The 27,026-nt window shown below is 40.3% G+C and overlaps 1 protein-coding gene across 2 annotated transcripts in view; it reads left to right on the forward strand.

Moving 5' to 3' along the window:
* LOC5563724 (dopamine receptor 1) overlaps window positions 1-27,026 on the forward strand; it is a 373,859-nt gene that overhangs the window by 341,890 nt on the left and 4,943 nt on the right. Inside the window, exons 6-7 of one of the 2 annotated variants that reach the window (XM_021837519.1) lie at window positions 1,800-2,322; window positions 21,156-21,231. In XM_021837519.1, coding sequence (XP_021693211.1) covers window positions 1,800-2,322; window positions 21,156-21,170 — 538 coding nt within the window. In that variant the 3' untranslated portion in view covers window positions 21,171-21,231. Of the gene's footprint in view, window positions 1-1,799; window positions 2,323-21,155; window positions 21,232-27,026 lie in introns of those variants that run through there. The other variant, XM_021837518.1, reaches the window with a different exon arrangement.

Consider the following 27,026-nt stretch of genomic DNA (forward strand, 5'->3'; position numbering starts at 1 on the left):
TATGTTTATTTAAACTTGTTTAGTATTGTTTCTACGTAAAAGTTTGGAACAACATTTTGACTCAAATGCCGAACACTGCGTTCATTCTGTCTCATATTCCGAACACCTTGATTAAAATTCCGAACAGCACAAATAAATCGTATTCGAATGAATAATTCCGCAAATAAATTTATCTGAGCTAGTTTATGTGGTCTTGAGCTAGAGAATCATCACTACTTCCGAGGTATAAATTAATTGGAAGACTTTAAAAAAGAATTGCAATTGACTGCCATTCCCTGGTAATTTGATGACATATTTCAGCGAAACATTTCAACCTAGTCGCCATACAAAAACCGAGTGTTCGGAATATGAGTCTGTTCGGAATTTGAGACAAAACGGTATAAAGCCGTGTTTTCTTAAATTTGAACCTAAACTTATAAAATTCTGGCGAATGGAAAAATGCCAAGGTTCTTCTTCTTCTTCTTTTCTGGCATTACGTCCCACTGGGACAGAGCCTGCTTCTCAGCTTAGTGTTCTTATGAGCACTTCCACAGTTATTAACTGAGAGCTTACTATGCCAATGACCATTTTTGCATGCGTATTTCGTGTGGCAGGTACGAAGATACTCTATGCCCTGGGAAGTCGAGAAAATTTCCAACCCGAAAAGATCCTCGACCGGTGGGAATCGAACCCACGACCCTCAGCTTGGTCTTGCTGAATAGCTGCGCGTTTACCGCTACGGCTATCTGGGCCCCTAAATGCCAAGGTTGTACCAATTTTAAAACCGAACAAAAATCCTGCTGCTATTTCCAGCTATCGTCTAATCAGCTTGCTTTCCTCTATCGGTAAACTTTTTGGAAAGGTTATTTTGAACAGAATGATAGTCCGCATCAACGAAAATTTTTTTTTGCCAATGAACAGTTCGAAATCCGACATGGACATTCCAATAAACTTGAAGGCTATTCTTCTGATTTTGCTTTTCTAGACATAGAAAAAGCATTTGGCTGTGTTTGGCATGAAGGCTTTATTGGAAAATTTAAAAATATAGCTTTCCCTCCATACATTGCACAAATGATCCGATGCTATCGAACCAATGTAGGCTGAACAGTCTTCAGGGAACGACGTTTCGGTCCGTTTGGGACCTTTTTCAAGGGTTCAATCACTACGGGTTTCTAGTCAACATGACTAGGTCCCAAACGGACCGAAACGTCGGGATGATTAAAAAAGTAACGTTTTTAATTCCCTGAAGACTGCTCAGCCAACATTGGTTCAATAACATAACCTCAGTCAAAGCTCATCCAAAAATCCAATGCTATCTTTCAAATTGTACACTTCTGATTAATTATCAGAGTTACCTCAGGGATGTCAAAAATCTTTGTTTTCGGATGTATTGTCTCACAAAGAACACCTAGATAAAATTAATGAAAATGATTCAGTTGATAATTAAAAACTTTGCTTTGAAACTTATGAATCTACTGCAATATTTTTCGTCTGCTACATCCATGTATCTCGCCAATACCATGCCACAAAACCCAAATCGAACCTCTGTTAATGAGAAATATTTCTCATGTTTTCTATACTTCTGTTGCAACGGTTTCAATATTGAGCTCCATTTCAGTTGTGAGATTTGCCACACCTATTCAAGATAAGTGCCCAACAATATTTTGCGAAAAGCACGTTTCATTGCTCCAAACTGTTCTCCGATGCATGTAAAGATCGAAATCAAATGATTACACACACAATGGGAAAATGTGGGAAGCTTTTTCTTGGAAATCAATCAACTCATAACCATTTCTCGTTATTTTTTCTTCTCCATGTAGACTCTACTGCTACGCCCAGAAGCACGTCAAATCGATACGAGCGGTGACGAGGCCGGGTGAAATCAGCGAGAAGCGCTACCGCAGCATACGGAGGCCCAAACCGAGCAAAAACAAGCTGAAATTGCGGCAGCTGGCCCATCACGCCTCTTCGCCGTACCACGTGTCGGACCACAAGGCGGCCATCACCGTCGGAGTGATCATGGGAGTGTTTCTCGTCTGCTGGGTGCCGTTCTTCTGTGTAAATATCATCGCCGCGTTCTGCAAGACCTGTATCGGGCCGCAGACGTTCAAGGTGCTGTCCTGGCTGGGCTACTCTAACTCGGCCTTCAATCCGATTATCTACTCGATCTTCAATACCGAGTTCCGGGAGGCGTTCAAGCGGATCCTGACGACGAGGAGCTCGTGGTGCTGTGCGCAGGAGATGGGCAACATTTATCCGCGGCACAGCGACCGCTACGTGACGGACTACGCGGCCAAAAATGTGGTCATGAACTCCGGGCGATCGTCCGCCGATCTCGAACAGGTATCCGCCATCTGACCTTACTAGAACAACATCAACAACACCGAGGTTTAGGGATAAGGCGGGCTTGCGTCGGCTCGCCAGAGCTGCCAGCTGCTCGTCGCACACACACACACACACACACACACACACACACACACACACACACACAAAGCGCACTTTCATAAAAAGGCCATATAGATATTTTGTTGGGAAGTATGTAGCAGTAGGTTAGACAGTTTATGTTCGGTTAATGGGTTGATCAACGGAGAAGTATCGGTAAATGATTGATTGTGGAGTGTGCTAACAACAATTGCTGTTCTTCTAAAGGGTATTCATTAGACTGGCCCTTAAACAAAAAAGTTGTATAACTCAACGGGGTACCCCCTAGATATGTACCTTAGGGTAAGAAAAAAAACTCAAAATTTCAACTCAATTGGTTGCTCCACCAGCTGGCGCATTCAATTTGAAGTTTGTATGGGATATTCATCTCAAATATATTTAAAATTGACCCTATGTCACTGTTTCGTTCCGTATACTAGTTATTCGTGTTCAATTCAGATCAAAATGACAAATTCACTAGTTGATACCCTAATGAACATAGTTGCAGAAGGTTGTATCTGGATTCAAGCTCATTTTCATTAACCTTTCAGCTGTAGAAAGTTAGGCTTAGATCAGCACTCCCGTACAATCACATATATGCATGCGCCTTGTGCCGCAGCTCGCCCAGCGTCATAGGTGGCTATGATGCGCCTAATGGCTACCATCCAGCTATGTTGAAGAAATACTACACAGTATTGCAAATCTACTTTAGGTAGGTAAAATACCAACTTTCTCAATTTTAATCATGAAATAACCTTCTACAATATTGTAGTGTTTTTAACATTCTGGGTTCAATTGAACGCGATCAACAATTTTCCTCTACCAAACAGGAGATGATGTGCTGTTTCCATATGTTTGAGCTGAAAATCCCATATTAACTTCAATTCAATTGCGCCAGCTCATGGAAAGGCCAAATGAGCTGAAATTTTCAGGAAGTCTTCCTCTAATCCTAAGGAATAATCATGGGGGGTGCCCCGTGGAGTTATACAACTTTATTTTTCTCCCATACTGAGCTGGGCCAGTCTAGTATTCATTGTACCAAATGTTCAAGCAAACTAATTAAAATATTCCCCAATGATCAGTGAATCCCATAGCTATTAAAAAAAAGACACACGACAAAGTAAGGTCGCCCCCAAGCAATACATATTTGCAAATTAAAACAAATATCTTGACATGACAGGGCAGAAGATGAAATTGACCCTTATCTCCCGGAACCGCCCTTCGGTATTTCTTCGGGTAGGGGCCAGTGCAAACAGCACATAACACATGTAGCAGAAGTAACCTAGGTAAACTGCTTCTCCTAGCCAACTTAAACAATATAACATGGGACCAGCCTCGGCAGGACAAGTCCTCTGTATTCGTCTCTTGGTTTAAGCGTGGTCTCGGCGCTGCGATTCAAGCACATTCTCTGTATAAATTTTTCGAGGGACGTGCCCCTCCGCATGTAGCGAGCATGCGATCTCTCACAACAATGAGACGGGGGCAATCGAACACGACATGCTCCGCTATTTCATCAACACCAGCACATCTACCTTTGGTCGAGTTATCCCTTTCCTGCTGCCAACCTCTGAGCGTTGTATTTTTACACACGTTGCGGACTTTTCTGGTACTTTTTTGGATGAAGCATTGAACATCTTCCTTGATAATTAGTCCGATGGGCGTCATTGCGGCTATGATGCACACGGCCACTTTAAAAACCGTTATGCGCTTGTTACTCTTAAGCACATGAACCTATACATCCTTCCCAACCGCTTTAGCTTTCTGCTCGCGCTTTAGACCAGATTGGTCCTCCATACCTAATTAGGGGAACATGGTCCAAGACGTACTGATGGGGTAAAACGGCTCACCTCATTAAATTATTCCTAGATCGTTTCAATTTTTAATCTTTGCCAAACAATGTTAAAATATGTTTACCCAATAGTTTCCGCCACAACTCTTGGACATAAACTCATAGATTTTCCTCAATTTTCCGGTGAAATTCAACATTTTTCCCTTTTTGCCTAAATATCAAGGTTTTCTGATGATTTCATAAAGGAATAAGCGTTTTCATACCAGAGAGCAAACTCATGGAGAAACATGGTTGCTAAATACCAGTTCTCCATACTAAATAGGATTCTACCCCATCCATTTGGTCATTTTGAACCACCACCATTTTTCAACCAACTTTTCTACACGATTCAAACCCGTTAGAAATCTCTAATTTGGGAAATGTTTTCATGATGGTAGCTAGCAAATATTGTAAAGTTACAGTTAGGACTTCGAATGGCGTTAAAATGTGGATCTCATTAGGAGAAAACGACACAAATCCTTAAAGTGGCATTTTGGACCATTTGACCCTATATATAACGCCTGCCAGGAGCTTGCGTTAGCTGGCAACTGCAGCCGAGCTGTTAGACATCATCCTCGAAAGCGCCGCTATAGCCGTAGATGCCCTTTTACAGGCGTATTCAACGTGGTTAGCGAAGTGAGCTTGTCATCGACCATTACCCAATAATGGATCGCTTGGACTCTACGGTGCAATCACCTATTGAGGTAAGCACTCGTTGCTCGTACTTGCGGTTGTTGACCACCAACACCTCTGTCTTGTGACGGGCCAGTCCTAGTTCTACAGGAAGGCAGTTCTGATTGAAATGGTTTTTAATATGAGAGTCAATACGGGGCTCCTTAGCTTGCCAACTTTGTGCTCCATTCCGATGCCACTTGGCCACTAAGGGGAGCTCCAGCATTCTCCGCCGCTTGAAGTTTTTTTTTTTCTGGTGGCGGCAGGATGTTTTCCGGCCACTACTAATAAAATATCGTCCGCTTAGATGAAAACTCAAGACGCTGTTCATACATATCAGAAAGAGGGTCACCGCTATTATCGATCCTTGAGGCACTCCTGTTGAATTTCTGGCCCTTATCCGGAGGAACGACAAAGTTAACCACGTCCTGTTGTGGAGTCGGATGCTTTCTTAGAAAGTTGCTTAAGTATTTTTGATGCGAAGATAATCCGGTGAAATAATCCACCACGGCGTCAGCAACGACAAGTGATTCTCGGGTCATTGATTTTCAAGGCTCGAGTGCATCTTTTGCCTTGTATTGCATTAACCCGTCTCCAGAGCTCAGTGGACGATTGCGTATCGTTGATCCCATCAAGAAAGTCGCGCCAATATGCTATTTTGGCTTCCCTGATTAACCCCTCTACCGGCAGCTTCATTTTTTATCGCAGGAAAAATATTCAAATCGCGATAACTTTTTTGTTTCTCGGTATTTTTGCACCATTTTTTCACGAGTTCTCAAAAAACTCTTCTAGGATCCATGTCGATATTGATCATTGGTCATCTGGATCCAGAGATATTCCGAAATTCCTTGGGGGACCGACGCTTAATCATAACCCACGTATATATTTTAGTCTACAGATTTTTTAACGTATTCAGATGTTCACTCTTTGGAACAATACATTAATGAGAGTCAGTTCTGCTCGAATCTCGCTGACAACCAGACGTGTTTCACATTTCGCTGTGTAATCAATTCGATTTTGTTCGCCTTCAATGGCGGTGATAGGAGTTCGCAGTAACACTATCAAAGTGGATTTCTCCGACTTCAAATCTCGACCTTCGTTTGCAGACATCCATTCTTTCATCAATGAGGTGCTTGGTTTACGCCTTGACCAACTAAAAAGACTCCAGATGCACCATGTGCATAATTGTGCATATGTGAAGTGCATCGATCTCCAAACTGCCGAAATGGTAGTCAACCAGCACAATGAGAAACATCACATCACAGTGGATGGTGTTAAATACAAAGTGCGTCTTTCGTTAGACGATGAAAGCACATTGGTCAAAGTCCATGACCTTTCGGAAAACGTCACCAACGACGACATTGCGGCCTGTTTGAAGCAGTACGGCGATGTACATTACGTTAAGGAGCAAGTGTGGGGTCCTACCTTCGCCTGTAAAGGTATACCCTCTGGCGTTCGCGTAGCAAAAATGACGCTACGACGTCACATAAAATCGGTCATCACAATACAAAGTGAAAAGACACTGATTTCATACAAAACTCAGCCAAAAAGTTGCCTTCATTGTATGCAGCCCATCCATGTGGGCAAAACCTGCACGGACAATAGGAAAGCTACAAAACAGAATACTCTTCCAATCAGTATGTCTGTGCCCGATGAGCAGCACACGATGTCAACGACGGTTGAAGAAATTTCTTCTTCCCCACAAATCTCGCAGAACTCGATGGCTCTAGATGAAATGCTACAGGAAAATAAAGCAACGAAAGAACACCAACAACGACAGCAGCCGAAAAGGAATGTTCGCAATCTAAGCCCATTGGAGAGCAAATCACCACCGGCGAAGAGAACAGATCGGAAGCCGACAGCCGCCGCAACCAGTGCAAGTGATAGTGGTGACGATATGGATACGGTTAGCAGTGTGCATCTTACGGATTCGGAACCTGAGCCAGCTCCAGATGATTTCGAGAAATGGATTGAACGTTTCAGCAAACGCACGCAAAAAGTAGACAAGAAAATAAAACAATTGAGGTGTAAGAAATAATTAATAATTAATTCAGACCCGAATGATCCTTACGGATTAAAAGGTCTTTAATAAAATGAAAAAAAAAAAAAAAAAATTAATGAGAGTATGTTGTGAAAAAATGAAGCAATTTGGAGCAGCCGTCTTTGAGTAATGAGCATTTATGTTGCTGGTACCAAGCTGACCAAATAAAGATCTTGAAAACTTCAAAACCTCATATCGTTATTTTCAGTTATCTCTAAGAATTCTTAACCAATTTGTATGATTTTTTCAGAGTAGCTCCTTATTACATGGCATTGTATAGCCCACATTTTACTTTTTCGATAAGTTGACGTAAAACAAAATGGCCGCCTAAGACATTTTGTATGGAAAATGTCGGTCCTCCAAGGAACATTGGAATATCTTTAAAACCAGATAACCAATCATCAATATCGACATGGATCCTCAAACTAGAAGAGTTTTTTGAGAACTTGTGAAACAATAGTGCAAAAATACTGAGAAACAAAAAGTTATCGCGATTTGAATTTTTTTCTTGCGATAAAAAAATGAAGCTGCCGGTAGAGGGGTTAACTGTCGGCCAGCGAGATGCGCTACCCGATAACATCGCATTCTTCTTTTCTGGTTCTTCACCGCTTTTTTGATCTGGGGATAGATACGGTTGCAGCTTCATAGATTCTCGTGGTTAGCACTTCAAACGATGTTGGTTGGGAATCAATTGTGCTGGCTAAAGTAAATTGGAAACTCATCCAATTTGCTTTATTATACAGCTAGTGAGACCTGCGTGATGTTTCGGGAGCGGTGTTGTTTGCGTTGATCCAGATCGGGATGTGATCACTACCAGCTCAGTCTTTATCGGGTTTCCACATAAAACGGTTTGCAATTGTGAAGCATGTCAAGCAGATATCGATAGCTGTTTCCTATTGTCCCCGGATGAAGGTCGATGAATCGTCATTGAGGACGTAAAGATTCATTTTCGTTGCGAAGTCATGGATGATTCGTCCCCTGGTGGTATTTTTGGGAAGATTCCCCCGTGCCTCATGGTGCCCGTTCCCATCACCAAGTATAATAATAGGATCCGCAACTGATTCGATAGCTTTCATTAGTCTGTTATTTAAATCTGGTTGCCCGCCGTTTATTATGTAGAGGCAGACTACCGTTACCGGGAAAGGCCAGGAAACACGGACGGCAATCATCGGTAGGTCGGAGTCAATCAATATGGGTTCATGAGGTATCTCGATTGAAACCCCTATGGCCACTGAATGGTATATATTTTGCCCGCTTTTTTATATTTTTTCCTCAGAGTCTTGTTCAATATATTTGTGAATGCTCTATGAGTTTCTTGGAGTGCGATAACAAGAGGTTCATGATTATGCACCAGCCTTTCAAGTTCCGACAAGTTCTTGAAAAACCCATTGATGTTCCATTTGGTGTGCTTCTACTATGAAGATCGGTTCTATTCGATGACAAGGAGGTAATAGGACTATTACACGGTTACTTTTTCATATCGACGTAAGTAACTTCCATACGGTTTTGAGAAAATTAATTCAGAAGTATCACAATCTGTCTTCTAAAACAGTTTTAAAATGAATCACCTTTTTAATATTTTTTCGCGGTGTACCATGCCCACACAGTTACGGATCACCCACAGTGACGGATCACTTTGGCGTTCAACATCGGATAACTCGCTCAAAATATAAACGTTGACGTAAAACATATTTTTCCCATGTTATACTATTTGTCTTCTAGTATTTGTAAAGTTAAGCACAACATTCAACCGCTTAATAACGGTGTATTTGTCAAATGTTTAGTTGGTACCACACAGCTATCATTATATGGTCGTTTTCTGTAAGAAGTGCCGTTAGCATTCATAAGCTCCCATATGTGGTAAAATTCATATGTTATAGCATAAAACATGCTCGTTCGCTTCGATTTAGTGTGAATTCATCTTTAGAAAACAGTTTTCTTGATTGCTGATTCTAAATACCGAATATTAGCACTTCTAACTAGTGATCCACAATATAGACCAGGAAATGATTGTTTACCACGGTTATGGATCACTACCAAAGAAGGTAGATTTCTACCATTTTAAGCATTGGATTCGATATTTTCAGACAATAGCACTAAGGATAAAACTAATACAACATGAAGGTTGGTAAATTTTATTTTTAGCAGACAAAAATGGGTGGAAAACTTGATGTGGAGCGAAAACAGTTCATGCCTCAGTTACTACAATGCAGTATATCACAAAAAAGGACATTTTACCCTTGTTTCCAGCTCTGACAATGCTATTTTTTGCAGTAATATGTGACACATTGTTAACTTTCACCACATTATGCAATACAGATGCATTGAGTTTAAAATCTCTTGATTTTGCGCACTAATCCGTAATATGTCACAATTTGATCCATAATATGAAAATTGATCCATAATATGGTTTTCAGAAAACGATGCAATTTTTAATTTTTATGTAATCCTATGTAAATATTACACTCAAAACAGTTTACTAACCAAAGTTCCAATTTGAAACGATTCAATTCGGGCTTTTCAATTACAATTTTACGTTTTCCATGTCGTTTTATTGAATTTTATAGGTTGGACTCCACACTATTTGATCCATAACTGTGGGGTCATGGTACATTGTTTAATTTTGCACACAATAAGCTCGCGTTCATAAACTAGGGAGTTTGTACCAGTGTAAAATCGACTCAAGTAGTGTTTTGTTTTGATTCGTGGTTAAGTCACTTTGTCTCTACATGCAGCGGAGCGGCGAAAGTAGTGGTTAGGTTGCGAAAGTTGAAAATCTTACTTTCATCGGCAAAGCTCCACTAGGTGGGCCTGGGATAACCCAACAAGACTAAACGGCACGGGATGGGCTTACCACCTGGGAGGAGATGCCCAAGGTGCCCAAAGGTCCCCCTTTTATTTGCTCGTGAGGATTATTTCAAGTTTATTTGTCTTATTTCACCATTTTCATTTTTACTGGGGCTTGCATCATCGTCTTTAGGGGTATAGGAAAACCATCCCTTGTCCGCCCTTCTTCCGACAACCCATTGCGCCAAGGGAGATCCCTCAGTTCCGGTATGAGGAAAACGTCCGCACTGGAGGGGCCAAGGAAACCAGGGGGTCTCATCGGGTTCTTGACATTTTTGCTTTCCTTTTTTTCTTCGTCTGTCGGATGTCGAAGTCGATCGAACCGTTCCAATGGCTCCTTAACTTCCGGTATGTCCGTGCCCCGACTACCCGAGGCGCAAAATTCTTCATCTGCTTCCTCTGGATGTCGAAGTCGACCCAGTGATTCCGGTTGGGGTATAGCTTCCGGTACACTGACGCCTCGATTATCCACGAAGAAAAGCAGATATTGTTGTACGATGGATAGCTGAGGATGGCCCGATTGGACCATGGCTTCCAGTTTGTTGATGCGTCTGCCAATGCGAACTCGCGCTTGGTTGCTCCAGGCAGCACATATTTCATCTTCGACGTGTTTACCTTCAATCCAACCTCTTCTGCTTCACGTTTCAGCCTGGTTCAGCCTAATATACTGCTCAGCAACCTAGAACGTTCTTCCAACAAAGTCCACGTTGTCAGCGAAACAGATGAACTGACTGGATTTATTGAAGATCATGCTCCGCATGGTGCATCCTGCCCATTTCATAACACCTTCTAGCGCAATATTGAACAGGAGGCTGGAAAGACCATAGCCTTGACGAAGTCCTTTGCGTGTTTCGAACGGGTCCGATAACGCACCCAATATCTTCACACAACACTGTACACTATCTATCGTTACCTTAATCAGTCTAATCAGTGTCCCAAAAAAAACATTCTCGTAAATAATTTGGGCCGCTTTGAAATCGATGAATAGGTCGTGCGTAGAAACTTAATATACGCGATAGTTTTGAAGGATCTACCGCAACATAAAGATTTGGTCCGTTGTTCGTCGCCCGTCCCTAAAATCGGCTGAATTAGAGTTAGCGACAATAAATGGCGAAAGCTGATCTACATTAGGTATATTACTCCCTCTTTTCACTCTTCCGGTAGCTGTTCTGTATCCCAGATCCTGGCTATCAAACGATGCAGACAAGTAACCAACTTATCGGCCCCAAGGTACCTAGAAGGAATGTGTCAGAATGTTGAATTCGCCATTTTGAAATACCAAATGGCAGCTGGCGAGTTTGTTTTGGTTCAAAGATACTAACTTAAGACGTACCTCCAGATATTTTTCACGGCCACACTCCATCTCGTTTCGTTCGTGTTCTTTAATTCACCATGTCATGGACGAAATTTAGCATCCTAGTAGCTTCTCCTCACTTTATTCAATAGAACACTTGCATTTACATCCTCTAAAACACACGAAGAAGGTAGGTGTTACTCAGGAATACGGGAGCTTATTTTCACATTACCGGTAGGATTTGGTTTCTTTAATAAACAATCCCTCATTGTCAGCTGTCATCTGTCACATCCACCTTCCCTGTAACTGACCTCACCTCTCACTCACCGACTGCTTAGATTGCTGAACCTATGTCAAGAAATCTTGGTCGGGCTCATTTTAATTAGTTCTACTTCAATACCATTCGTCCCAGCTGCTTTGTTTCTCTGTTTGATAGCATCCTTAACTACACTTATTGTACCGATGAAGCCATTCCTCCGGCTGCCTTTGTCTTCCTCCTCTGTGCCATTCAGGTGTTCATCGTAGTGGTGCTTCTACCTTTCTATTAGTTCGCGTTCGTCCGTCAAAATGCCTGCACATTTCAACTCGCGACACAAAGCTTTTGCGGGATGCGTTGAGTTTCTCGTAAAACTTACCCGTTTCTTGAGAACGATACAGCTGCTCCATCTCTTCGCACTCTAACTCTTCCAGGCGGCGCTTTTTATCCCGAAATAGTTGGATTCACCCGTGCTGCATTCTTCTCGTCCAAACATTCCTCGTCGAACCAACCGTTCCATCGATTTCCTTCCACGAACCCAATGGCACCTTCTGCTGCGTTGTTAATAACTGCTTTTACACTACTCAGCAGTCCTCAAGAGGGGCTCCTGTGAGCTCTTCCTGATCTGGCAACGCAGCTTCAAGGCTCTGCGCGTAATTAGTTGCAACTTCAAATAGCTTGAGTCGCTCCAGATTGTACCATGGCGGGCGTCGGTACCGAATGTTGTTCATAACGGAAAGTCTTTGGCGCACTTTTACCACCACAAGGTAGTAGTCCGATTCGATGTCGACTATATTCGAGAAATGTTGTCCATCATTCAAAACGTGGTCGATTTTTGATTCAATCTGTTGTGGTGCCCAGGGAACACAAACTCGTATACGGTAGCGCATAAGAATACAAATGTGGAGGCTATATACGTACATGCGCTATAAGGCTGCATGCAATATGTGCGTATATCGCCTCCATATTTGTACTCTTATATTCTATTATATACGATGGTGTGTTTACTGGGTGATCTCCTGGTAGCATAGTCTCGTGCTGGAAGTAGGTACTACGTATGGCCATGTTCTTGGAGGCGGCGAAATCAATGTGTCTAATACCGTTCTCGCTCCTATTCCAATGAGCACTGAACTTCCCTATAATCGGTCTTAATTCCTTCTCCTGGCCAATCTGAGCGTTGAGATCTCCGATAACGATGTAGATGTCATGGTTTGGGCAGCTATCGTATTCATGTTCCAGCTGCACGTAGAAAGCGTCTCTATCGTCATCGTCACTTGCTAGGTAGGGGCTGTGCACGTTGATTATGCTGATGTTGGAGAAAAGGCCTCTCTTTCGACTCTTCCATGGGATAACCGAAATGTAGCTAAAAATCTTATTGCTCTCAGCTAAAAAACATATAGTTTTCGTTTGACAACAGCAAAAATTCCAACTTAGTGCAAAGTTTTTCCTACTCATCGTTTGCTTTCGAAGTCTTCCTAGTGGGCTAGAACAACTTAAATTTATGAATTCAAAAAATCCAAGTCTTGCTTATTCAATGAGCATCTATTGCTAAGGCTATCAGCAAATGGTGTCAAATATTTGACAGGAATCTGACAGTAGGGCGGTTCAGATTTTGAAAATGTTTGAAAATCCAATCTCCCATATGCTCTTCGCCATCTTTACCATAAAAATAGTGTTTTGTGAAATTTTCAGATTTCTAGGTGGTGATTTAAAGGTGGCCCAAAGACAATGTAGGTTTATATGGAAATTACTATGGATAAATTTTGAGGAATGTTCCAAACACGATAGTACTGTAATGTAAGTAGAAACATATCATCCCATATTGAAAACACATTCTTGAAACCTTCATGAAGGATATTTGTGATGAAACAAATTTCCTTTGAGCTAATTTTGTCTGAAATTTTTGTACATGTTTGCAGGGCTATAATGCCATATTAGCCTAATTAATAGCAAACAAACTCATGAATATCTCTTCTGCTATCCGTTGGATTGAATTTCTCTCTTCAGCAAATTTCTTTATTATGGTTTGAAGAATGAGTTTTTACTATGGGATAATAAGTTTGTACCAACATTACAGTACTAGCGTGTTTGGAACATTTATCAAAATTCCTCAAAATTTCTCCATTTTGCATATAAACCTACATTGTCTTTGAGCTACCTTTAAATCACCACCTAGACAGCTGAAAATTTCACAGAACGCTATTTTTATGGTAAAGTTGGTAAGGAACATATGGGAGATTTGATTCTCAAACATTTTTTAATTTCAAACTGCCCTAATTTGGATGAAATTTTGGACTGCTGTCAGATCTTAGTCAAATATTTGACAACGAGTGCTACATACTTAAGTCGACACGTCTCTCAATATTTTCGACAAAAAATCTTTTGTGAGAGAAGCAAAACAACCCTACTGTGGGTAAATACTAATTGTGGTTTACTCAAATTTAGGGTTTGAAATGTTTTTTTATGGGTTTTAGTATTAATCCGTGTATAGACATTTGACATGCATATGTTTGATCGAATATTTGCCCCAATGGATGTTTACCCGAATGTGTACATGATTCAAAACGGCTTATCATTGAAGGTTATCGTTAGAGAAAGCGAAATTCTTGTATTCTTGTTCAGCAAGTGTGGAAGTACGTACATGCATATCTTGTTCGGCCACGCGTCTTTATGCCAAGCGGCATATAATCGCTGAGCAATGACAAATCTAACGTAATTTTTTAAAAGGACCTTTGTATTATTGAGACGGTCTCTTTGTTTACTTTCTCTTTAATCAATAACTGAATTTCTATTGCGTTTTTTGTATGAAATGCTAGCCAAGGACATTATCTTTCGATACATAGTGAAAAGTTACTCCAAAGCTTTAGTATTGCACTGCTGTGATCGCAAGATAGCTAGTCAGGAGATAATCTCTCATTGATACTTAGGTCTAAATAAGTAAAATATATATTGAACAAAATTTATAGCACGTTATTTCAAACTCAAATTTTATTGTAAATCAACTCATTCACTTATCAACCTTCGTTACCGATACTTTCCTGTTGAACAGCCACTCGATACGCCATTATAGAGTAAAAATCGTAGAAATTAGATATGTAAGAAAAACTCGATTTGCATAGCTCTCAACGCCACAGAGCTGCAAAGCAAACAGATAAAAAGCAATCTACGTTCTAAGCTAGTCAAACTGAGGGAGATTTCAGAGCGCTCTCGAATGCAGCACACACACGAAGCAAATGTATTAGCAGTAGAACTCACCAGAACCGCAGCACTGCAGGACAACTAGGTTAGGATATAGTTAGGGAAATTATTCTTTCGCCAGTGAACAAGTATTCCGCTGCTCTTCTCCCGTTTGCCATGTATAATTAGTGACCAAAAATGCGATTCTTCCATCATGAGTAGAAACCAAACACCCGCCAATGTAAATAACGAATCTCACTAAAACGCGAGTTCGAGTAGCTGACAGTTCAAAAGTTTGTAAAGGGGGATACAGATGTGAAAACCAAACTCCCCTGTCCGAAGAGAAGATGTGTGTTATCGCTGTTGTTGATGTTGAGTCCTGTGATCGAGGGACAGAACAAGAGAAAAACCAAATCGATCAACCTACCAAACGAACTTTATCAAATACACCCAATTAGGTTATTAGTGATATGGAATCAATTCCCCTCCCTCCATACTCTTAAGTCCTGCGAATCTGTAGCAAAATGTGAAACACTCCACATATCCTTAGCAGCTAAGGTCGTTCCTTTCCTTGATAAGTGTGATCACAGCTAGAAGAAAAAAACAACCAAACGCTTAATGTTAGAATCAAAACAAATGACAATTTCCTATTGTTAGAGTCTAGAAAAAAGAAAGATGTACTATTTAACTTAAATAGTGAAAACAGACAACTGATAATAGTTATCAGTTCAGAGTGCTACACACTACGTTTAGGTGTTAAGTTTTAAGTAACTCAATTGAAAACCAAAACCCAACCAAATCAACTACATTCCGAGGAAGAATCAATACATTCTCGATGAAGCAAGAGACACAACTAAATAGTTATGCGAAAATAAGACTGATTATTGTTTATTTGATATGCGTGACGGAAATCGTGCAGAGAGCGGAAAGTCCAAGACTCGTGGGGACGCAAAAGCACAGAAGGGCGATATATCGAAGGCACAAATATAAAATTAATTTTTCGATGGTATATGTAGAAGCATGCATGGTTGATGAGAAACCCAAAAGCAAATAATTTATTTATAATCGAACCAATCACTCCTGTCGATATCTTACGCTCACACAAGCACAAGAACCGAACAATCCTGATGAATCAGATCTATTGTTATACGACTACTGGTACCTATCCGATAGTTGAAAGACACTCTTCTTCATTCGTTATCAATCACTAAAACTGAGAAACAACTAGACAAAAAACGGTGCATGGAATCAAATAGAATCGGGTCGAGCAAACATATGAAAATCCTAGTCAAATGAATCTCTCTATTTTGTACAGAACCTACACTCACACACACGGACAAACCAAAGAAAAGAAGTCTGGACAAACATTTTAAAAGAGCTCAAGAGGTATTGAACCTTTTTTCAGAAACGTTGCTGTTGAGCCCTTTTTAGCCCGCCCACGCAAACTAATACCACTATCGAAAAGATTGGTGTTAGCTCTTCCTGATAGTGGTATTGGTGAGCGTGATCGAGTTGAATTGGGCTCAACAGCGTCTTGCAAAGCCAATGTTTACCAATGTCGATGTGCCCTTTTGAAATGTTTGTCCAGAAGTGTGGCCAAACTCTGCCACCGAGCAGGGGGAAGGGTTGGCGTCACAGATAAACAAAAAGCAGTAGGTCTATGATTGTTCTTTGTTGTGAATAGTTTAAAAAAAATGAAGATGAAATGACAAAAGCAAACTAAGACAGAACATACTGGAAATACAACTCGATTTAAAAAAAAATTCAATGACTTTTATTTTTTAGAGAAAAATGAGACGAAACCTAGGGCTTGTATGGAGATTGGATTTAAAACCACTTAGTTTCGACTTACAGTGCTTTCTTCCAAGTGCCAATTTTCGGATTCTCATACAAAGTAGGCTAACACAGCATGAATGGGTGATGGGTCGCATATTGATGCTCTTTCTCTATATCATTTTTTAAAAGACATCGACACGTTAATGCTTCCAGTGGACGATTAGCCCTTTGAAGGAAGCACCACACTAGACAACGGACTAGCATGCAACGCCCAGTAGCACAGTCGAAATACGTTCCTGACGAAAAGTTTTTCCGGACTGAAGCGGGAATCGAACCCACACTCCTTGGCACGATGCGGTTAAATGCATGGTAACACTAACCGCACGGCCACGAAGGGTAGATGCTTTTTTGTTTGTCTCATGTGTCAAGGTGCATCTTCTTCGTAATCAAATTGTAATTACACTATTCGACTTTTTTTATTAAGCATTAGGATCCCACGAAAAAACGGATAGCAAAAGTGATGCAGGTTCAATCCACGAACACGGGGATTCTCGGAATGTTTAACCTAAAAGAAAACCTGTGCAACATTTCGTATACCCATCACCAAAGGAAATGAAACTTTCCCGTAAACAAATTACCCCAATTTCAACCAGCAAATCCGAATACATACCACTATAGCTTAAGTGATCCATCATCATCCTTGGCTTTTATCCCGTTCCGCTATATTTGAAACGGATGCTACCATAGCTATACAGCTAGCTCAACACGAAATAACACTAAACTTTCGAAGCAAAGTGATCTAGGTCAGACTTGCACCGTCGTCGTTGGCTATGACACTGACAGGCACTGACTAATTGCACTGACAGCCAGAGCAGCCTGATGTGTCATTTACTAACCGTAGTCGATTCATGGACGAAGAATTGTACTGCTCTATGCATCTGGTTAGTCAGCTCAGAAAATTCATAGCAACGAAGTGTATTTTTATAATACAGCCATTCCATGAAAAACCGATCTAGTGGGTCACCAAATTCCGTGAAAATATACTATTTTGTTCCTTATCCGAAATAAGGATACACGGGTTTTTAGATTTTGACGTTAACTACGTCTTACGGCAATATACTGGGTGTCAAATGAAAATCCAAAATGTTGCGACCATCACGAAATTATGTAAGATTTTTAATATTAATAACTCAGCCATTTATCGGTAGATTTTCAATATTTTCCCACCAATCGGTCAAAAATTTATACACCATTTTACTCAAATGGAGAAAACTTTTGATTTTTGACGATAGACTGTCAAAAATTGGGAAAATGTCGACCCCTTTCTTACACAACCAAACTCGTTCATATTGTCTTCCACGATTCTTTTGGGTTGGGAAGCACACTATAAGAGAGACCATTTTCAGCTTTTACGCTCATTCTTCTTTTGATGTTAACTACATCTTACGGCAATATACTGGGTGTCAATTAAAAATCTAAAATGTTGGGACCGTCACGATATTATGTTAGAGTTTGAACTAAAGGAAGGCTGCAACTATGAAAATCGACTAAAATTAAAATGCAAAAAATCACTTGGCGTAGTTAACGTCAAACGGTCGTGTCTTGTACACAACCCCCACTGATTTTTTTTTTATTAGGGCTTAGGATTGATTTTTTGATTAGGAAATAGGATGACCAGAAAAATAGCGACTTTGCAATTTTTTTTTAATCATTACTTTTAAAACGCTTGACCGATTTTCAATTTTCTTGGACGAAATGAAACCTAAAGATTTGAACTTTTTAAGAAAAATATGAAATTTCACAAAAATTGTTTTCATTTTACGTGAAAAATATAAAAAAATTCCATTATTGCGTGTTGTGAAGGCCTCGGGACCCAAAGGGCTATTGTTGTTCTCATTTTTTCTTGAAAGTTTAGAAAATTTTACATTTACTCCGATGTTTGTTTTTTTAGTTTTTGAGATATATTATTTAAAAATAAAAAATGAATAATTTTTATCGGCACACACTGTAGATCTCAGCGCATTAGATATTTTATTAAAAAAAAATCGTAACTTTTGAACAGCTCAACCGATTTCCAATCTTTTTTAAGGAAGGAAAGCTTAAGATTTCTACTTTTCATAAAAAAAATTAACTCAGAAAACATTTTTTTTTTACATGAAATAAATTAAAATTTCAAGTTTTTAGGATTTTTTATATATTTTCATGTAATTTTTTTTTAGAGTTTATTTTTTTTTGTTTGAAAAGTTTAAATCTTAAGCTTTCGTTCAATAAAACAAATTGGAAATCGGTTGAACTGTTCAAGAGTAACGAATTTTTGTAAATAAAAAATCTAATGCGTTAAGATCTACAGTGTGTGCCGATAAAAAATGATTTATTTTTTTTTTTTTCAAAAATATATACCTTAAAAACTAAAATTATGCATCGCAGTTAATGTAAAATTTTCTAAACTTTCAAGAAAAAATGAGAACAACAATAACCCTTTTGGTCCCTTACTTACTTACTTTTGCTGGCGCTACGTCCTTCAAGACATGACCTGCGCCACAATGTTACGCCAACTAACTCGGTCCATGGCTGCTAACCTCCAATTCCTCGATCGCCCCACACTTCCAAGATCCTGCTCCACTTGGTCAAACCACCTAGCTCGTTGCGCTCCCCTTCGTCTTGTACTGGCCGGATTTGAGTTGAACACCATTTTTGCGGGATTGTTGTCCGGCATTCTCACAACGTGTCCCGCCCATCGTACCCTTCCAGCTTTGGCGACTTTCGTGATACTGGGTTCACCGTAGAGTTGCGCAAGCTCGTGGTTCATTCTTCTCCTCCATACGCCGTTCTCACATACTCCGCCGAAGATCGTCCTAAGCACACGTCGTTCAAAAACTCCTAGCGCTTGCAGGTCCTCTTCGAGCATTGTCCACGTGTCATGCCCGTAGAGGACTACCGGTCTTATTAGCGTCGTGTACATGGTACACTTAGTACGGAAGTGAAGTTTACCAGACCGCAAGGTCTTGTGGAGTACATAGTAAGCACGACTTCCGGCAATGATACGTCTTCGAATTTCGCTGCTGCAGTTGTTATCCGACGTTATCAATGATCCGAGGTAGACAAATTCGTCCACCACCTCGAACTCATCCCTGTCGATCGTCACGCGTCTGCCTATGCGAGCTCAATCGTGCTGGGTTCCTCCAGCCAGCAAATATTTCGTCTTCGACGTATTTACCTTCAATCCAACCCGATCTGCTTCACGTTTCAGCTTGGTATACTGTTCAGCAATCACCTGGAACGTTCTTCCGACAATGTCCACGTCGTCAGCGAAACAAATGAACTGGCTGGATTTATTGAAGTTCGTGCCCCGCATGTTGAAGCTCGCCCGTTTCATAACACCTTCTAGCGCAATATTGAACAGGAGGCAGGAAAGACCATCGCCTTGTCGAAGTCCTTTGCGTGTTTCAAACGGGTCCGATAAAGCACCCGATATCTTCACACAGCACTGTACACTATCCATCGTAGCTTTGATCAGTCTAGTCAGTTTCCCGGGAAAACCGTTCTCGTCCATAATCTTCCATAGCTCTTCGCGGTCGATGCTATCATAGGCCGCTTTGAAATCGATGAATAGGTGGTGCGTAGAGACTTGATATTCGCGACACTTTTGGAGGATCTGCCGCAACATAAAGATTTGGTCTGTCGTCGATCGCCCGTCCACAAATCCGGCTTGATAACTTCCAACAAATCTGCTTGCCAGTGGCGATAGACGGCGGAAGATGATCTGGGAAAGCACTTTATAGGCTGCATTAAGAATGGTGATCGCTCGATAGTTCTCACATTCTAACTTATCACCCTTTTTGTATATTGGGTATATTATTCCCTCCTTCCACTCCTCCGGTAGCTGTTCTGTATCCCAGATCCTGGCTATCAATCGGTGCAGACAAGTGGCCAACCTGTCCGGGCCCATTTTAATAAGTTCCGCTCCAATACCATCCTTTCCAGCTGCTTTGTTGTTCTTGAGCTGTTTGATAGCATCCTTAACTTCGCCTATTGTGGGAGTTGGCACGTCTCCCTCATCCGCCGTACTGATGAAGCCATTTCTCCTGCTGTCTTGATCTTCCTCCTCTGCGCCGTTTAGGTGTTCATCGTAGTGCTGCTTCCACCTTTCAATCACCTCACGTTCGTCCGTCAAGATACCACCATCCTTATCCCGGCACATTTCGGCTCGCGGCACAAAGCCTTTGCGGGATGCATTTAGTTTCTTGTAGAACTTACGTGTTTCTTGAGAACGATACAACTGCTCCATCTCTTCGCACTCCAACTCTTCCAGGCGGCGCTTTTTATCCCGGAATAGATGGGTTTGCTGTCTTCGCTTCTGTTTGTATCGTTCCACGTTTTGACGGGTGCCTTGCTGCAGCATCATCGCCCGCGCTGCATTCTTCTCGTCCAAAACCGTCTGACACTCATCGTCGAACCAACCGTTCCGTCGATTTGCTTCCACGAACCCAATGGCACCTTCCGCTGCGTTGTTTATGGCTGCTTTGAGACTACTCCAGCAGTCCTCAAGAGGGGCTTCGGTGAGCTCTCCCTCTTCCGGCAACGCTGCCTCAAGGCTTTGCGCGTATTCAGTTGCGACCAAGGGGGTGGTCACTCTACGCAGTGTGCCTTGCGCAGCAATGGCACATTTCGGCGCACTGACTGGCACACCTTACCAAAGTAGGTTGCTATAAAATTGCAGTGAACTGAAATTTCCGTCTAAGCAATCATTGTGTTTTCTGAGTTGTTTGTTATCTGTTGAAAACTTCAACTTCGGGTTCAAATCTAACCTCCTAACACTATTAAATATAGTGGGTTTACAATTATATATTTTTTTTTATTTCAGAACGAACGAACCTAGAGTGGCACCATACCAGCAGAGCCCAAACGATATGAAGATGATGGAATCGGCTGTGGCTCATGTCTTATACTAAATTCACAATAAATAATATATTTAATATATTATATTACATTACAAGATACAAAAAAGCGTCAGTGAATGACATACGTCTTACTGCATTGCGCTTTCGTCGTAATGTTCTCCCAAATCTTCGCATCCCTCTCCCTTCCACTACGATCCCGTACATAATCGTTGACGCTGCGTGCTGCAGTTTGGGGCGGTAGTTTTCTAAATTAACGAAAATCAAAGTATATGTAAGGCTTCAATATTAAGATATTAGAAAACGGCCCACACGAATTTCTGTCCCATGTTGTCCTAGAATTTATGCGCACCATTTTCTAAACCTTCCCATTGAAGTCTTACATTTACTTGACTTGGCTTTTTCGTTAATTTTTCCTAAGATAATGTAAGTAAACTGTATCCCGGAAAACAACCGCAACATAAAAAACCCTGACGGGAAAGTAATGCAAAATTTGAGAGACAACCCAAAAAAAAAAAATGAAATGTCAATGCTTGCTGAGAACGTTTTTCCATAATTTCAGTTCATTGATTGTAGTATTATAGCACGTTTGGCACGCTTGGCACACTTTGGCGCACTGAAGGCACAGCTGTGCCGAATGAAGTGCGTAGAGTGACCTTCCCCTTGGTTGCGACTTCGGGTTGCTTGAGTCGCTCCAGATTGTACCGGGGCGGGCGTCGGTACCGAATGTTGTTCACAACGGAGAGTCGTTGGCGCACTTTAACCGTCACAAGGTAGTGGTCCGAATCCCCTTTGGTCCCGCGTCCTTCAAAACAGGAAATAATGGAAATTTTTTATATTTTTCACGTAAAATTAAAACAATTTTTGTGAAATTTCATATATTTCTTAAAAAGTCAAAATCTTTAGCTTTCATTTCGTCTAAGAAAATTTAAAATCAGTCAAGCAGTTTAAAAGTGATGATTTAGAAAAAAAAAAAATGCAAAGTCGCTATTTTTCTGGTCATCTTAAATCGGTCAAGCAATTCAAAAGTTATGATATTTAATAAATAAATTTTTGCAAAGTCGTGATTTTTTTGTCACCCTATTTTGGAAATGGTCACCCTAATCAAAATATCCAAAAACACGTGTATTCGGATTAGGAACAAAATAGCAAATTTTCACGGAATTCGGTGACCCATTAGATGGTTTTTCATCGGGATATTTTCTCGGATTTCCTTAATAGTTCCTTCTGGTTTTTTTTTTCATAATTTCTCTAGAAATTCTTTTGGAATCCTCTGGAGTCCAACTAGGATTTTTCCAGGAGTTATATCTAAAAATTCTATACATTTCTTCCCGGTAAACCTCCAGACTTCCTTCGGCAACTTCTCGAGAGTTTCTCCAGGCGTCCTTCAAAGTTCCTGGTGGAATTTGTCCGGAGTTCCTCCTGGATTTTTTTAAGTTCCTCCAGGAACGCCTCCGAAGTTCCTCTAGGAATAGCTTAAGAGTTTCTATAGGATTTTGTACAGGATTCCTCCAGAAAGTTCTTCCGAGTTCTTCTGAGTTCCTTCGGGAATTTCAGGGGGAAATCCTCAGGAGTTTCTTCCAGAATTCCTTCAGTTTCTTCCAAGAATCCCGCTGACAGTTCCACCTGGAATCTCGCCATTTCTAAACCGCCTTCTGTCAAAATTTCACTAGGAGCACTAGATGAAACGTTAATAAATGGGTTCGCCAGCAAGTTTTAAACTGGAGGTAATTGGCCTATGGACTGCAAAACACGCCACCCTCTATTTGGACGAAATATGTGTTTTAGAATGATTTTTCCATCCTATATTATAGAAAAAGGATAATAAGGAAATCGTGACAAACGTATAGAAACATTCTCGCTGTTTTCGTTGCAATTTTGTGTGATTTGCAAGGCCATTTTTTAGGTCGATAAACAACGAAACTTCCGAAACTATCGACGAGAGCCAAGTGTTACTATGTAAAACAATATTTTAAATTTGTTTTTTTAAAGCTCATCTGACAAAACGCCCACTCCTATTTCATAACACCAAAAGCCGTTTGAAATCAAATTCTACCAAACGTAATGCCACGCTGAAGTCGGGCATATCGGAACCTTACAAATGTGAATTTTTCACATCAGCATATATACTATTAATGAACAAATAGCTTACGAGGCTAGCCACGTTTCTACAGAATTTGGAAGCCACAAATCAATATTCAAAATTCAAAACTTTGCATTCCATCTTGCCCACCCGTTTCAATTTGCCCTGGTATCCCATAGTACCTTTCTAAAAAATTTTCCTAAATGTATGCTCCAACCATACTTCCGCTACACATGTTGTCTGTATGCTGTAAAGGTTGTTATCTCAAATGATCATTGCATTTAATGCTGTTGTAGGGTGTTTCTTCTACAGTGAAACGTTTCAAAAGTTCCAGATTATTTGGTGGTAGGTCATTTGGCATAAAGTCGTATGGCATAAAGCCGTTTGGCATAAAGGCGTTTGGCGTAATGAGTCTGAAACCAAGAATTTCTCAATTTTTGTTTTTACGTTTCTATTGAATCTTTCTGATGACATCCAGCTTGTTTTGGTGTCAATTGATACAAAATGACACTTTACTCCACAATAATTATTATAGTTATTGCCAATAGTATCCAGAATTTACCCTTCTTTTAATTGTTCTATTTTTCCCAGAACGTCGTTTCCCTGAACGCCAGTTCCCCGAATATCCCGGTTCTCCGACTAGCCCACTTCCCCGAACAGTTTTTGCACTTATAATTGTCGTAATTGTATACATTTCAGAGTGGTGAACGAACTGACCATCTAATATACACCCTTCTCTATTTTATAGGGTAACGACTGTTTATTTTGTTCTTAATCGCTAACAGTTGGCGCCAGTGGCAAAAAGTACAGACAACAACCCTTCGAACATTCAGTTTATTTGTGCTGGCCACCTAGCGGCGACACTGTTGTGTGTATTCCTTTCACTGATCGCGCTACGCTGGATTCTCAAATTTCTCAAATTTCAAACACAAGCGCATGGAAGAATGGTAGTCGGTGAACTGTCAAAACGTATGGGAAATAATGAAAAACGTAAATTACTTGCAATTAGGAAACTGGATCGAAAAAGTAGTGATTACAAATCAAGCATAATATGAATACATAACTTTTTGTGTTTAGTTCATCTTCCATTGTGCTTTCTTTGCTTCAGGATTTCGTTTTAACTACCACTGAAAAAAAGTCATCTATTGCCTTTTCAGTTTTGAATATCGCCCAATTGGCGGTTCTTTCGAGTTTTACCGTCCTCAACATGTTTGCCAACATGTGTATAGCCGAGAATGACAGAATACTTCCTTCTTTTGACTCTTAATCGTTCTTTCTCGTCACCACTTTTCGGGTAAACCAGTCATTCGGGGAAATGGCATTCGGGGCAAAGAAGCACAATCACTTTGATGATTCTGAACGCACTTTTTTATGTCTTTCGTTTTATTATGCCGCAATAGTTTTTGGCGTCCATTCTTATATTGGTTTAATTATAAATTTTTTGCAATTCCGTTGCAAATCAATCAACTTTTCATTGAGAAGTTGATCAACATAACGGCCTACTTTTCCTATCAAAAGAAGCAGTGCTGAAAAGTACTACTTTTCAGCACTCTTCTCGGTGCTGAAAAGTAGCACTTTTCTGTACTGTTTTGATAGGCGTCAACTGAATAACCGCGGCGTGTAAGTCGAGATAAGTCGTTCTCACCTCGGGTGACATGAGGCGACTAATGTTAATCAAATAGGAGCGAGCCGACAATTGTCACTTCATTCGATTCGTCTCGCCTTGCACTGCGCACAGCATATTTAAGCACAATTGCATCTGATTCTTGGGTTTGTTCTACGTATGGCATCAAATGCTGGACGATCCGTTCCCACATCAAAATCGCCAGCCTGTGTCGCACAACGGATTTCCATTTGGTTTACTAAGCGAGTCACTTCACTCGAGTCGAGAATTTTCACTTCGCTATAGGAGACCGACAATCCTGACCTCAAGTCGTTCGTAGAATAAACCCATCTACCGTTTTGATTCATATTACGGACAGCTTCAAATTCCGGACACTCTCGTTTGTATGGGAAACATTTCACACGAAATGTTTCAATTTTCGCCGTCCAAAAGTTCTTAATTTCGAGGCTCGTTTTATTAGGTGTTTTCCATAAATATCATTGCAAATTTATAATGCCCAACTACCTTAGACGTCTCTTAATTGGTTGAACGATTTCAATTGATGATTTGACTGTTCCAGTAATGATTATCATGAGCTGTCCGTAATTCGAATCAAAGCGTCCGGAATATGAGGCAAAAGTGAGGGAGCGTCCGGAATAAGAATCATGAAAAGGCCACATGTTTTGATTTATTTAAAATTATTCAAGTTGCGGACGCGTATTCTTTACCCACCATCCGAAAGTTAAGGGCTTCCGACGCTCGATAACGCTAAAAAATCATACAGAATGATTTATTTTGTATGGTCCAAACTGGGTTATACTTCACTGAGGCCTTAAGTGTCCGTAATATGAATCAAAACGGTATATCCGTAGTGCGATCTGGTTCCGACACAGGCTGGCGATTCTGATGTGGGATCGAATCAGTCAACTATTGATGGGAGCGAGAAAATTTGTGACATTCATTAGTACTACTGTATCACAGCCTACGTGATTGAAAAATACTGAATTGAAACTAGGGATGGCTGTATGACCATGTGGGTTCTCTTGAAATGTTTGTTTGTGCTTTTAAAGTTCATCCAGCTGAAACGGCATTTTTCGAAATAGCAAAAAATGTTGTATGCAACTCGTTGCAAAACTCGATTTTTTCAGCACTTGTTGTATTTATCCAACTCGGCGAGCCTCGTTGGATAAATGTACAACTCGTGCTGAAAAAATCATCATTTTGCAACTAGTTGCATAAATAACTATTGCCATCTTTTGAAAATAGGCTGTTCTTTATATTTATACTGTTTTAAATTTTATTTTTTAGTTGAGCTAAATGTTAATCATTCTTATAGTTTGCTGTTTTATCAATTCTTGCCAGATGTGTTGTTTGAATGGCAATTATTTTTGAACCTGTCAATATTGAACATATACTTTTTTTGGGACAAACGCGTGATCTCAACTTTCCAAACGAAAAATTTTGAACGAAATTTAATCTCTCGTATAAAGGCTATTTTTGCATTGAGTCGCATTGATAGATCTTTGGATTAGAGCTTTTGATATTTCGCAAAAAAAAAATCCATTCTTTTATCAAGTAATTTTCATCGTGTGTTACGTCCAAACTGGGACAGAGCTTGATCTGCAGCGAAAAATTCTTTGAGCTTATCCTTGATGAATAACTGCGAAATTTCTTTGCCAATTTACTGTCTTCAAATATGTATATCGCAACAAGCTCAAAGATACTCTATATTCTGAGATGTAGAGACCCGTCAGAGTTTCAGTCAGTAATGATCTCTAATGTCACAACAATTTTTGAAATTTTTAGCTTGGAAAAACTCTAAACGAACACCACGCTTGTTTAGAACCTACCAAAATTGTTTGCAATGGGCTCGGTGGTGTTGATCTCGGTTAAAGCTTAAAAAATGCCGATATTTATTTTAAGTCAATCATTATGCCAAACGGCCATTATGCCAAATGGACATTATGCCAAACGGCCATTATGCCAAACGACCATTATGCCAAACGACTTTATGCCAAACGACTTTATGAAAAACGGGGTACAATCAGATTATTCTACGAATTATGATACCGAAATGATACCGATAATTTACGATTATTCAGCTGTTGTAGTGCTTAATGAAACATTTCAGTGAAACATTTCAAATCGTTA

This window comes from Aedes aegypti, chromosome 1 (genome assembly GCF_002204515.2).
Source record: "Aedes aegypti strain LVP_AGWG chromosome 1, AaegL5.0 Primary Assembly, whole genome shotgun sequence".
Classification (NCBI taxonomy): domain Eukaryota; kingdom Metazoa; phylum Arthropoda; class Insecta; order Diptera; family Culicidae; genus Aedes; species Aedes aegypti.